Source organism: Pristis pectinata, chromosome 1 (genome assembly GCF_009764475.1).
Source record: "Pristis pectinata isolate sPriPec2 chromosome 1, sPriPec2.1.pri, whole genome shotgun sequence".
Classification (NCBI taxonomy): Eukaryota; Metazoa; Chordata; class Chondrichthyes; order Rhinopristiformes; family Pristidae; genus Pristis; species Pristis pectinata.
The window spans coordinates 115,495,402-115,509,720 of NC_067405.1; the positions used below are offsets into that span (position 1 = coordinate 115,495,402).

At 41.5% G+C, this 14,319-nt stretch overlaps 1 protein-coding gene across 1 annotated transcript in view; it reads left to right on the forward strand.

The window, feature by feature from the left end:
• The window catches only part of nid2a (nidogen 2a (osteonidogen)), a 91,477-nt gene that overhangs the window by 28,378 nt on the left and 48,780 nt on the right, over positions 1-14,319 (forward strand). Inside the window, 3 exon segments of the mRNA XM_052016784.1 lie at positions 10,292-10,563; positions 12,885-13,121; positions 13,956-14,201. Of these exon segments, the coding sequence (XP_051872744.1) occupies positions 10,292-10,563; positions 12,885-13,121; positions 13,956-14,201 (755 nt within the window).

Sequence of the window (14,319 nt, forward strand, 5' to 3'; positions counted from 1 at the left end):
AGGGGTTACAGGTCCTCCCCAGTTTATGAACACCTGACTGGCGTGCAGCCTGTGCATACGAACGAATGTTTGGGAGACCAATTGGATGGATTTGCCGGCTGCTGCGGGGTCTGCAGGCATCTTCTGCTGTGTGGAATGTGGTTTGACTTTTTTTTGTATCCAGGAAACAAAGGAGCAAGTAAATTGGAATAGTAGGCCATGCACCGTACCAGTTCATTCCGACATTTAAATTAGATCCTTAGTGTTTGCACTTCCAATTTATGAACTGTTCGGTTAGAAACTGCTCACAGGAAATGGAACCCTGCTGTAACCTGGGGAGGACCTGTAATTTTAAGATAAGTTGAGTTTAGTAACACTAAGGATCTAATTTAAATGTTGGAATGAACTGGCACGGTGCATGGCCTACTATTCCTGTTTATTTGCTCCTTTGTTTCATGGATACAAGAAAATTTGAATTCAACAGAACTTGTTTGGAACTGGTGTTTTATTAAACACACTTGTAAAATAAAGTTATAAGATTATTAATGTACTCAGTTGAGATATTTGTGGGAGGTTCGCCATGGTTCTGATTGAAGACTGCACCGCACTGTCCTGAAGCCCTGGAGAAAAAGTGACTACTCCATTTTTGTAGGCCTTCTGAGGGTTTTTTATTGAAGTTGGATGAGTGGAAAATCAGTCTTTCTGCTTTTTTTTTATTATAATTTTAACTAATGTTCAGTGGAACAAGTAAAACCTCAATATTTTGGAGCACTAAATGTACACTAAACTGGAAGCATGAGTGAACCTCTGCTTCATCTGAAAAGGAGTGTTTGAATCCCTGGATAGTGCAAGGTGAAAGTAAAAAATAAAACAAAAAGTGCTGCGTCTTTTGCAGTTGCATGGGAAATCGGCTTGAGATGGAGGAGTCTGAGGGAGCCCATGAGGGATGATTCTCTTAGAAGTACTGAAGGGGAGGGTAGGGACAGCTCAAAATTGGGCATCCATGAAATGCTGTGAAATGTATGTTACCACATTCTCTTAACATTGTGTCCTGGTGTATCCTTTGCCCTGTTAATGTTATCAAGTCAAGAGATCAACCCTGATTTAATGAGGTGTGCAGAAAACATTCAGAGCAACAACAGACATACTTAATGAACCAGCCAGTGAAGCTCCAAGACAGGGCTGGATGCATGTTAGAAGTCTGAAGGACAGAGCTAAGTGGCCTCACAACCAGTGGATCATATCAAAACTGAGTCCTGTCAGAAACTGTGATAGACAGTTAGACAGGCACTAAGATATCTCCTAGCTGACCAAGCTCAAGCATTCACAACCATGTACAGCTTCACCCTGAGATTCCTATCATCACAGAAGCTGGTCATCACATAGTTTATTTCAACCATGGTACCAGACTACACTGCAGTTGTAGCACTGAAGACTTGTGCTGCACCACCGCTTGCAGGTTCCCCTCAATCCTGACTTGGAAACATATCGCCATTCCTTCATCATTGCTGGGTCTAATTCCTGGAGCTCCCTGTCCCACAGCTTTGTGGGAGTCAAAAAGTGAAATACTGCAGATGCTGGAAATCCTGAGCATCTGTAGACTGAGAAATGGAGTTGATGTTACAGATTGTAGACCTTTCTCCAGAGCATTGTGTGTGTGTGTCCCTTTACCAGGAAGGCTGTTATGGATGGGCAATGTGAAGGCCTTTTCAGCCAAGTCCAGATTCTGAAAAGTATATTTTTAATATTTGCTCCACTAGCCTTCAGGGGAGGTGATTTGTTATGTGACTCACTTTGATTCCATGATGGAAACAAATTAACTGAAAATAGTTTTTGCTAAATGTCACCTAACTTGAAATCCCTAGTGGGCAATCTGCATGATATGTCTGATAACTCATAGCTGCAGGAGAAATTTGTTGATATTGTGAGTAAGCTTGACCTTATTTGTGTCCCAGGATAAAACGTTGTACCCTAGCTGTTATTACATATGTTGTTGAGATTACATTTTAATCCTTGCCAAAAAAGTGCTCAGTTGTCAGTACTCTGCTTGTGCTTAATGCAATTTTAGAAAACAAATCTGTTGGAAGAAGTTACTTTCCCCCCTTGGGACTTAATATCCTATAGTCCTCCAAGGATTACAGATAACAAGAGTTTGGCAAAAGCATTTTTCAGCTGTTAGGATGCTATGGCTTCACGTTCCTGGGCGTCACATCTCAAAGGATCTATCTTGGGAAATATTAATGAAATCACGAAGAAGGCCCACCAGTCTCTCTCCTTCATTAGGAGTTTGGAGGGATGTCACCAAAGACTCTTGTAAACTTCTACAGGTGTACAGTAGAGAGCATTCTGACTGGTTGCATCACTGCCTGGTATGGAGGCTTCCAATGTGCAGGATTGAAAGAGGCTGCAGAGGGTTGTAGACTCAGCCAGCTCCATCACAGACACAACCCTCCCCACCACTGAGGACACCTTCAAGAGGTGGTGCCTCAAGAAGGCAGCATGCATCATTAAGGACCCTCGCCACCCAGGACATACCCTCTTCACGTCACTACCATTTGAGGAGGAGGTACAGGAACGTGAAGACCCACACTCAACGTTTCAGGAACAGCTTTTTCCCCCCTCTGCCATCAGATTTCTGAACAGTCCATGCGCACTCTTTTGCACTATTTACTTATTTTTAACTTATCGTAATTCTTATGTCTTTGTCTTGCACTGTACTGTTGCTATAAAACAACAAATTTCATGACAGTGTCAGTGGTAATAAACCTGATCTTGATTCTGAAATCTGACTATAGCCATTTTTCTTGATTTAAGCTGCTAATGTTATATTTCATGACAAGAGGCTATTTGCCCCATTGAATCTATAACAATTATCAGAGCATTAATAATACTTCTATTCCCCTATTCACCTGCAACTTGCATGCTCACCAGTTCTCCTACCATCCAGCTTCACAAGAGCCAGTTAGCCAGACAACCTGCACATCTTTGGCACGTAGGAGGAAACCAGAACACCCATGGGGAAACTTGTACAGTCATAGGGAAAACATGTAAACTCCACTCAGACAGCATCCAAGATGAGGATTGAAATGGGTCACTGAAGGAAGTACAGTAGTAGCTATACCTACAGCACCACGTGCTACAACCTACTCTTTCTGCTCTGTATTTGCTCTTCTTAAATGGGAAATCAGCAATTTTATAGTACAATTATACAAGGGATGTATTGATCTTGGACAGAGGCTTGAAACAAATTATGGTATTATTGGCAGCACAGTTTCCAAAGAAACCACATAGGGATATGAAACGGGGCTGCTGCTGTGTCAAAAGTTAGTTCCCATTTGCTCTTTTTGGATTTGACGTTCTTTAACCTACTACCCGATTCACGATGCTTTTGTCTGTCCCTACGTTCCTGCTTGGATTCAACAACCGAGGCATGGAGTACAAGAGAAAATAAATAGTGTTGGTTGCAGCTGAGTATTATGTCTGCTTTCGGATGCTGGGCTATAGGAAAGATGTTAAAGGCTGTAGAGAAAACATTTACCTAAATGATGACAAGGACTACAGTTGTGTGGATAAACGGGAGCAGTTGGGGTGATACTCCTTGGAAAAGAGAAGATTGAAAGGGAGTCTAATACAGGTATTTAATGTTATGAAGGGTATATAGAGAGAAATCCTCCAAATGGTGGTGGGGTTAAGAACTGGGGAAAAAGAGAATAAAGATGATTGGCAAAACAACCAAATATGACAGGAGGTACACACAGTGGTAGGGTTTGGGGCACACAAACAGGGCTAATTGCGAAGGCAGACTCAACCAGTGCACCTACTTCCTCAGGAGACTAAAGAAATTTGGCATGTCCCTTTTGACACTCACCAATTTTTATCGATGCACCATAGGAAGCATCCTATCCGGATGCATCACAGCTTGGTATGGCAACTGTTCTGCCTGGGACCGCAAGAAACTGCAGAGAGTTGTAGACACAGCTCAACACGTCACAGAAACCAGCCTCTCCTCCATGGACTCTTGTCTATACTTCTCACTGCCTCGGTAAAGCAGCCAGCCTAATCAAAGAACCAAACTACCCCAGACATTCTATCTTCTCCCGTCTCCCAGTGGCCAGAAGATCGAAAAGCCTGAAAGCACGAACCACCAGGCTCAAGGACAGCTTCTATCCTGCTGTTATAAGACTTGAATGGTTCCCTAGTACAATAAGATAGACTCTTGACCACACAATCTACTTTGTTGTGACCTTGCACCTTATTGTCGACCTTCATTGCACTTTTTCTGTAGCTGTTACATTTTATTCTGCATTCCGTATTGTTTTACCTTGTGCTACCTCAATGCACTGTGTAATGATTTGATCTGTATGAACAGTATGCAAGGTAAGTTTTTCACTGTACCTCTGTACAAGTGACAATAATAAACCAATTCCAACTGTGGCATTCAAAAGGGAACTATAAGTATCTAAAATGGGGAAAAAAATTCCAGAGCTCTGGGGGGGAGTGAGACTAGCTGGATTGCTGTTAAGGAAGGCCAGTATGGAATCAATAGGCCAAATGGCTTGCTCCTCCTGTGCTGTAACCATCTTGTGATTCTGAAATGCATTCTTCCTGAGTTCCAGCTGGCCTACACAGTCTTACCTCACAGTCTATGCTCTTGGTGACTAACTCTCAATTGGCTTGTGTCTGCTTAACTGCATTTCTGATGAGATTAGAAAGTTGATGTACAAAATAGATTTGTGTAATCTGTCCTTTGCTGAGTGCATATCTTTTCATAACAACTCTAAACATTTAATGTGTTAATTTATCATATGTACTTGCATTAGAGTTGTGAAATTCTGAGAAAAGGATTAGCATCTGACTTTATAGCCTGCCAATAGTTGATATGCGACTTTGAGTAAACTGGTGTTTTATGTCTTAAAACAATTAATTGAACTTTCTAAATCACACAAGCATTTATTATGTTTAACTACAGGAATGTCTCTTGAGAATTTGATGTTTGCTGATTGTGGTCATGTCATAAAGGAGCAGAGCCATGAACTCGTTTTACTATGATGTAGAATCTTACTAACTTGGAAAGAATTTTTGCATATTATGTGTCTGGGAGCTGACTTAAAGTTACTGCTAATATCTCTAAAATTGAGACCCAGTGAAATGGTTTCTTGGTAAGTAAACTGCTCTTTATAAAGCTGGGCAGAGAAATGGCAGATGGAGTTTAATCCGGACAAGTGTGAGGTGTTGCACTTTGACAGGTGAAATGTAAGAGGAAATTATACAGTAAATGGCAGGGCCATTCGGAGCATTGACATTGCAAAGGGATCTGTCTATAGCTCCCTGAAGGTGACAAGTAGATAAGGTAGTAAGCAAAGTGTACGACACACTTGCCTTTATCAATCAAGACTGAGTATAAATGTTGGGCAGTCATGCTGCAGCTGTATAAAACTTTGGTTAGGCCACATTTGGAGTATTGTATGCAATTTTAGTTGCTGAGGAGGCTTTGGAGAGGGTGCAGCAGAGGTTCATCAGATGTTGCCTGGGTTAGAGAGTATTAGCTATTTGGAGAAGTAGGACAAACTTGTATAGTTTTCTCAAGCATCAGAGGGTGAGGGGTGACCTTATTAGAAATGTATAAAATTATGGGAGGCATAAAGGGGTTTTGATAGTCTCTCCTTTGCGCAAGGTGGAAATGTAAAACATTAGAGGCAGTAGATTTAAAGTGGGAGGGAAAAGTTTAAAGGAGATTTGTGAGGAAAGATTTTTTTTTTACACAGAGTGGTAGGTGCCTGGAATGTGCTGTCAGTAGAGGTGGTGGTAGCAGATATGATAGCAACATTTTAGAGGCATTTAGACAGCCAAATGAACAGGCAGGAAATGGAGGGAAATAGACCATGTACAGGCAATGTATTACCCTTCACAATTTCTGCCAGCCCCAATATGACCCTACCACTAGTGACGCCTTCTCCTCTCTTCCCCTCTCTGCATTCCACAGGGACCGATCACTTTGTGCCACCCCTGGTCCACTCTTCTGTCCCTACCCACCACTCCCTGTCCCATGGCACCTTCCAGTGCGAGCAGAGGAAATGCAACAGATGTCGATTCACCTCTTCCCTTTCCACAATCATTCCAGGTGAAGCACTGATTGGTGCATTTTCCAATCTAGTCTACTTCATTCATTGTTCATGAGGTGACCTCCTCTACGTTGGAGAAACCACATGCAGATTGGGTGATTGCTTTGTGGAGTTGCCCTGAGCTTCTGCCTTCCATTTTAATTCACAATCCCACTCCACTCTGATTGCTTTAACTGTGGCCTCCTGCCCTGTTACAACAAGGCCCAATGCAATATCAATGAATGCACCTTCTTTCTGGGCACATTGCACCCTTCAGGACTCGATACTGAATTCTCCAGCTTAACATAACTTGCTTTTTCTGTTTGTTTTGGAACTGGCCATTTGTGCTTGCCATTCCTTCCCCACCTTTTGTCAGTTTGTATACTCTAGCCTGTTCAGCATGTCCCAGTAGACCAGATAATACAGTATCACCCAGACTCCACAACATTTGCAACACATTACACAGACAAAGCAGCTTAACTGTCTATTCAATGACTGTCCATCATTTCACCCTGTCACTTAAGTTCTCTTTGTTTCATCCATTGCCCTCCACTACCTTTTCTGTTACTTTGAACCAACTTTCTTTCTCTTTCTCAGTTCTGATGAAGTGTCTTTGATCTGAAACATTAACTGTTTTTCTATCCACAGATGCTGGCTGATGGGCTGAGTTCTTCCACCGTTTCTGTTTTTGATTATGATGAGCACTTTAGCATTCATAGTTAAAGCTAGTAGCGTGCAGCGGTAAACCATGGACTTCTTGTAAATGTACTTTGCACACTGCATGCCAAATAATGTTAAGACTTGGAATAATTGAGAAGAATTGGCCAGAGAACCTCTGGTGAGATTGTTATAACCCAAGTGTTTGAGTTCTAATGCAATAAAAATGCATCAGAAAATAGTCAACTGGCAACCAAAAAAGGATTAATTCAGTATTTCACATCCCTGTTGACAACCCAAGGAAAGCATGGTTAGAGATGAGACTGCAAGATTGTAGTCTGGATTCTTCAACCCACGTAATCTGCTGAATTGACAGCGTCATAGGATTACCCCAAATATTTTTGGTCCAGTATGATTTAAAACTAAATTCGGCAATCTCCTGACATCCAAAGAGATTTGTAATTATTGCATTTTTCAGATGATATAGAGATATTGGTTAGATATTTAGGCAGTTTGATGGACTACTTTTGCCAGAAATATTGTGTTGCTGAAGTGTTATGTTAATATGTCATAGGTTGCAAAATATTTTTAACAAGGCATACATCATATATACAAAAACCTGAGTATTCTCACAGAAGTAATTTTCTATAGATGAGGACAGTACAGTTGATGTAAAGTGCATGGGATTTAGTAAGGCATTTGACAAGGTCCCACATGAAAGTCTAGTTCAAAAGGTTTAGAGCCCACGTTATCCAAGGCAAATTGGATCTAAAATTGCTTGGTAATAGAAGATAGAGGGTGAGAGTTGCTTTTGTGCTTGAAAGCCTGTGACCAATGATGTATCATAGGGATTGGCATTGGCACCCTTACGGTAATGTAGGAGGAATGATGTGCAGTTGTGGATAGTAAGGAGGATAGTCTTGGGCTACAGAAAGCCTGATTAGTTGGTAGATTGAGTAGAGGAATGGCAAATGAATTCTGATAAATGTAAAATGATGCATTTTGGGAGGTTAAATAAGGATGGGAGCTACAGAAGAGGGAGCTTGGTGCAGAAAGTCCAAAGATCCCTGAAGGTAACAGCCAGGTAGGTAGGGTAGTGAAGAAAGCATATGGGATGCTAACTTTCATTAACTAGGGATAGAATATAAGAGTAGGGTATTTATGGTACAGCTTTATAAAACATTGAGTACATATCTGGAATATTGTGTGCAGTTTTGATTGCCACAGTATAGAAAGAACATGATTGAACTGGAGAGGATGCAGAGAAGATTCACTGGGATGTTGCCTGGGATGGAGTGTCTTAGTCATGAAGAGAAACTGGATAGGCTGGGTTTGTTTTTCTTGGAGAAGAAAAGGATGAGGGAGGACCTGGCAGAGGTGTACAATGTTAAGAGGGACATAGATAGTGTAGACAGTAGTAAACTTTTCCCCAATAGCAGAGGTGTCGATAACTAAGAGGGCTTAGATTTAAGGTAGGGAGTAAGAAGTTTAAAGGGGATATTGGGATTTATTTTCACCCAGATGAAGGTGGTTGGAATTTGGAATGCACTGTCTGAGAAGGTGGTGAAGACAGGTGGTCTCACAATATTTAAGTATCTAGACAAGCAGTTGAATTGCCAGAGCATGGAAGACTATAGACCTAGTGTTGGTAAGTAGATGTTGCCTGGTTACAAGGTTTTTGCTACATCCAGGGCCTGGCTGTTTTTCAATATTATATGGAGAGAATGGAATTGGCTTAAGACTTGGCTTCTGTGATAGTGGGGATTTCGGAGGAAGCCAAGATGGATCATCTGGTCAGCAGTTCTAATTGAGTGTGGTTGTAAATGCTTCAGCCTTGTCTTCAACACTAACTGTGTTGTACAGCAGCTTGCAATTAGGTTTCACCACCAGTCTTTGTTCCTCAGAGCGCAATGTGGCAGGAATTGCATTGTCTGTTCTTTCGAAGGTGCTCCAAGGTTCTGGATGCATTGCAGTTCTTGAGAAAATCAAGGCACAGCAATAAATGTCAGTAGGGCTCCATGATGCCAGAGTCCAATGATATTGTGGGCTTGGTGGGCTACATGGCAGATTCTTCACAATGATACAGTAGCTAAAGTGTTAAATTAGAAGGGCAAGTTGCAAAATCCTGGCTTGCATTCCTTTGTTTAGAAGATAGTGGAATGTTTTCATTGAGATGTTTTAAAATGATAAAGTGATTTACAAGCCAATATTATAAACTATTTTCTTTTTGGAGGCATGTCTCTAATGAAAGTTAGTGGGAATCCAGAAGCCTGCTTTCCCTAAAATGCTCTAAGTATCAGCCATTAGCAATTTTCATGATTGAAATTTGTTGGCTTAGTAATTGATCCATATTTTTATATTCAACCTTAAAATAGATCCAACTGAATTTTTTTTGAAAGTTGGATAAAGGGCAAGGGTTTTCAAATGCAAGCTTTATCAGACGACGTTGATGGGTTTCCGTGTGTAATGCCTCAGCGAACATGTCAATTTTAATATTGCTTTCCTTACTGAATGTGCTGCAAGTTCTTGCAGTTCTCAGATAAGATGTTTGCATGCAGCTCAAAAACAGATGTACCACAATACAAGGAACATTCTTCCAGCAAAAGATTGCTGCTGTATGAGTGAGTGGTGTAGTGATGAGAATGAGGATGGCAAAGTTCTCCCTGCGGCAAAAGGGACCTCAACACGTGGAAGAATCACCTTGCAGGAGGCACATTCTGTGGGCAAAGGGGCTGTGGAGACCCTTTGTGGAGGCAGGCTAGTCTCTAAGGATATGAATGCCGTCTTTGAATGCCTGCATTTTGGGGAATCCAATAATGCAAATAAATACCTGTGTCTGCTCTGCTTGCTCCTGCGAGCTGAAGAAAAGGTACGTCAAGTCTCCTCTTTGCTGTATGTAGCCTTGGCTGATCTTCCTAAAGCAACAGTAAGCAACAACCTCTGAGAGGTGGCAGAGATCAGCTATGTGGGAATGATCCTAAGGCTAAGAATCTAACGGTGACCATGACCCTGTCCCCTGTCCTTCATAGGCGAAGCCGTAAGCCATATTGAGGTTGTACTTGAAGTTGCAGGAGGTCAAAGATCTCAGTGAGGTAATGAATGCCTTTGGACTGTTAGTCCTATAGATAGCATGACTTCAGCAGGAACAGGGTTATTAAATATGGCTGTTCAATGAGTGAATAAGAATTGTTTCTGTTTCAGACCAGGGAGTGTGGAAAATCTCACAGAGAATGAATTTTGCATGTTATATTACTCTTGATGTTATTTGGGAGATTTTTTGCCAGGAAAAGTCAGAAAGAGACTATTTGCTAAGGCATGCTGAAATGTCTGCAAAATTACCTTGCCTTGTGTTAAAACCATATTTTAAACAACACATACTTTTTTTTGGAGTTGTGTAAATGAATTTACAGCCTATAGGTATTGTAGGCTGTAATAATTTCATTGTGGAATAGATGTATGGGACAACATGAGTCCTGTTCCTGTGTTCCTGTTTATGTTTTTGCATAAGGATGTTTGTATCTTCAGACTGAAATAAGTTCTGTGTTTCATTGCAGAAGACTAAGATGTTTTCTTTCTTTAGGACTTGAAACGCGTACAAAGACAGCTTGTGAGGAGCAGCGTGACAGTGCACAAGCACAGTTCAGCCCTCGTGGACCTCGGCCACATGTTGGAATCCACATTCCTCAGTGTGACGAACAGGGCAACTTCAAGCCACAACAGTGTCATGGCAGTACGGGCCAGTGCTGGTGTGTGGACACATGGGGAAGGGAAATCTCTGGAACCAGAACACTCCCTGGAAATAATCCACCACAGTGTGGACTTGTAGGTCCGTGGATCTAGTTCATTTCATTCTAATAGAATTACTTTTAACTAAGATACTTATTAGCTGAAATATTAAACATAATCTTAAGTCCATTGTCTCTTTTGGCTTTCACTTTCAGTTTATTGTATATTTATCTTTGCATTTTACTTGCATTCTGCTTTACAATGTTCAATTTTTAATTAGGGATTAACAGCCCACATGTTGGGTGCACAGTGGCACAGCTGGTAGAGTCACTGCCTCACAGCTCCAGAGACCCAGCTTCAATCTGGACCTTTGCTGCTGAATGTGCGGAGTTTGCACGTTCTACCTGTGACCGTGTTGGTTTCCTCCAAGTGCTTCGGTTTCCTCCCACATCCTGAAGAAGTGTTAACACGAGCGTTGGGTTGCAGGGTTTTGACCTGGCAATTCCTTTCCCCGCACAGATGCTGCTCAACTCGATGAGCTCCTAAAGCAGATTAGAACCTCTCCAGCAGGTTGCTTGGATTGGAGAGCATGTCTTATGAGGATAGGTTGAGCGAGCTAGGGCTTTTCTCTTTGGAGAGGAGGATGAGAGGTGACTTGATAAAGGTGTACAAGATAATAAGAGGCATAGATCAAGTGGACAGTTAGAGACTTTTTCCCAGTGCGACAATGGCTAACACGAGGGGACATAATTTTAAGGTGATTGGAGGAAGGTATAAGGGTGATGTCAGGGGTAAGTTTTTTTTTACACGGAGTGGTGGGTGCGTGGAACACACTGCCTGCAGGGGTTGTGGGGGCAGATACATTAGGGGACACTTAAGAGACTCTTAGATAGACACATGAATGATAGAAAATAGGGACTATGTGGGAGGGCAAGGGTTAAATAGATCTTAGAGCAGGATAAAATGTCAGCACAACATTGTGGGCTGAAGAGCCTGTACTGTGCTGTAGTGTTCTATGTTTGTTGCAACAGATTCCAGCATCTACTGTTTCTTGCGTCTCTCTTGATTGGGAGCTTAATTGGTAACTGTAGTGTATCCCCTGTGGGTGTAGGTGAATGGTAGAATCTGGAGGGAGTTGAGGGGCAAGTGAGGAAAATGAAATGGGATTATTGCAGGTTTAGTGTAAATGGGTATTTGATGGTTGATGTGGGCAGTGGGCCACAGGGCTTTTTCATGCTGTATGTTTCTATGATTCTGTGTGTAATTGGAAATTGCTTTGTCAGATCTTCATTTGTGTTGCACACAAAGTCGTTCACAATGGGACTTTGGATTGGCATAGCAAAGAGTTGCTCCTTTATAATAGTGTCAATGCAAAAAGATGTCCAGGCTGGAGCCATGAATTTATTTTTAGGAAACGAACATACATTAAAATTGTTAATTTTAAGTATTTTCTCAATGATTTTTTTTACCAACTCAATAGCTAAGATCTGTTTCTTTCTTTTGTTTGCCAGAGGTTTAGATATATTTTTGGAAAGAGAAAGGGTCAACGTTTTGGGTCTGCGACCCTTCGCCAGACCTGTGAAAGAGAGGGATGTGAGTAGACTTTCAGGAGGTGGGAATCTGGGGGAGGGATGTGTAGGATAAGCTTAATGGGTACAGTTAGCAGCACTTTGAGTTTACAAGGCCTGTGAAATGAGTTGTTAATGGTGAGGTGGTGGGAGTTGCTTGGAGCCTGGATTTACCAGTCCTAAAGAAACTCTCCTCTGCTCTCCAGTGGGATTTCACCTGTCCCTTTTGCTTAAAGAAGAGCCTGCCAGGGTGAGGGGTGGGGTTGCGAGAAGTAGGCAGAGAGTGAGGGCATTTATGCCTCAGTACACTCGTACACGTATGTGTGCATAATATCCATGCAAAAGAGCCTCTTCTTTACCCTTGAACCCACGTACCATTGGACCAAGGTCTCGCTTTGTGAAACTTGTCTGGTAGCTGGTGTGCAACAGCTCTTCTATGCTTTAAAAAAAAATTGCATTCAAGCAATTTCTACTCCTCAAAGTTCCTACACAGTAAAGAAGTAACCAAGTGAACTGAATGTCAAGAAAAAGCTTTTGTATCATGTTTTTCCCATAGCTGCTCACAATTAGCCATCACCTTAACGTTTTCAAATGAATATGTAAAAGTCTAGGACTTGTGTCTACACTGAACTTGTTGCAATGTATATACAACCCTATCGGTGATAGAATTTTGGTTCAGTTTGTACTGGTGAATTAGACATATCCCATGAAGTGTTCTGTATCTAAAGCACATTGGCTAGCATGAATATTCTTTCTTATAGATTGGTGACGATATTTGATGTGTAGAAGAAATGTGTGAATGATGCTTTTCTTTTGTGATAGTTTCAAACTATTTTCATTTTTTTCTTGTTAGTAACCAATGGACGTCCAAAAACAGCTTGTGAACAGCAAAGAGACAGACTGCAAGCAGCAAGCGTACATGGGCCCCTTATTGGACTTCACATCCCTCAGTGTGATGAAGAAGGGAACTTCAGGCCGATGCAGTGCCACAGCAGCACAGGCTACTGCTGGTGTGTGTACGAAAATGGGCAGGAAGTTACAGGGACAAGGACAGCGCCTGGAACTGGTCAACCACGCTGTGAGCTCCCAAGTGAGTCAGGATTTTAGTGAAGCAATTGGTCACTAGTGCAGCTAAAATGTGAAGAGACTCATTAAAAAAATATATATATAACTGATTTATAACTTACAGAAAGACTTGTAAGTAATTCATAGAAAGTTGATTTGTGGAAACTTAGTTTCAGGGTCCATTATCTTCTTTGTTTATGAACTTCCTCTCACCATTCATTGAGACAGAGCTTGCATATGACTGGCAAAAGTTTGATGACATTTACATGCATCCTGAAGGTAACATTATTCTCCTCCATGCCTTTCTCAGCACTCTTTTGTGCTTTCAATCTTTTCGGACAATCCCCTGCTATTTCAGATTAGCACCTCAGAGGCAATGTTGAAAGTGACCCCTTTCTGAATAGTTGTTTGCTACATGTTTTTGTCAACCAACAAATAACTATTTTTAATTCCTTTGTCAGTGTTCTGCCCATTCCTGTGCCAATAAACTGTACCCCACATACACCTATTCTACTGAGCAAAACCTATTCTAATTGTACTCTTGATGAGAAGATTCTGTGAGATGTTTTAACATGAAAATAACTCAAATAGCAAAGGTCTGGAATGATAAGTCTGGAATGAATTCTACAAACATAAACTAAAATTAAATTTTGCTGGGTATAGGTCTCCCAGATGGTGATAGAATTTAAATCAGTTTGAGGATGTGAAACGTATTACATTTGAAACATTTGGTTTGGATGTACTTTTCTCCCATAATTAATCAGACTGTCAGCAACACACAATGCAAAATGACTCAATATGCGGCACAGTTTGTGTAATTTGTATCTTCACTATGTCTTGTTTCAAAACTAATCATTAGCAGCCAACGAGCGCCCAAAGTCTGCTTGTGAGCAGCAGCGAGAACGGTTAGAAACGCAGATGAGCTTGCATGGATCTCGACCGTTGTTTGGACTCCACATCCCTCAGTGTGATGAAGAAGGGAACTTCAGGCCGATGCAATGCCATGGCAGCACAGGCTACTGCTGGTGTGTGTATGAAAATGGGCAGGAAGTTATAGGGACGAGAACGGCACCTGGAACTGGTCAGCCACGTTGTGGACTGGCAGGTCAGTGGGGTATTAAACAAAATGACCAGTATTTATATTAATAGAGAAGTTCAAACAACTTTAATTATTGAAGTTTCTGACTGGAACTCGGTGATCTGAGTGAATTGATGGAAGCGGC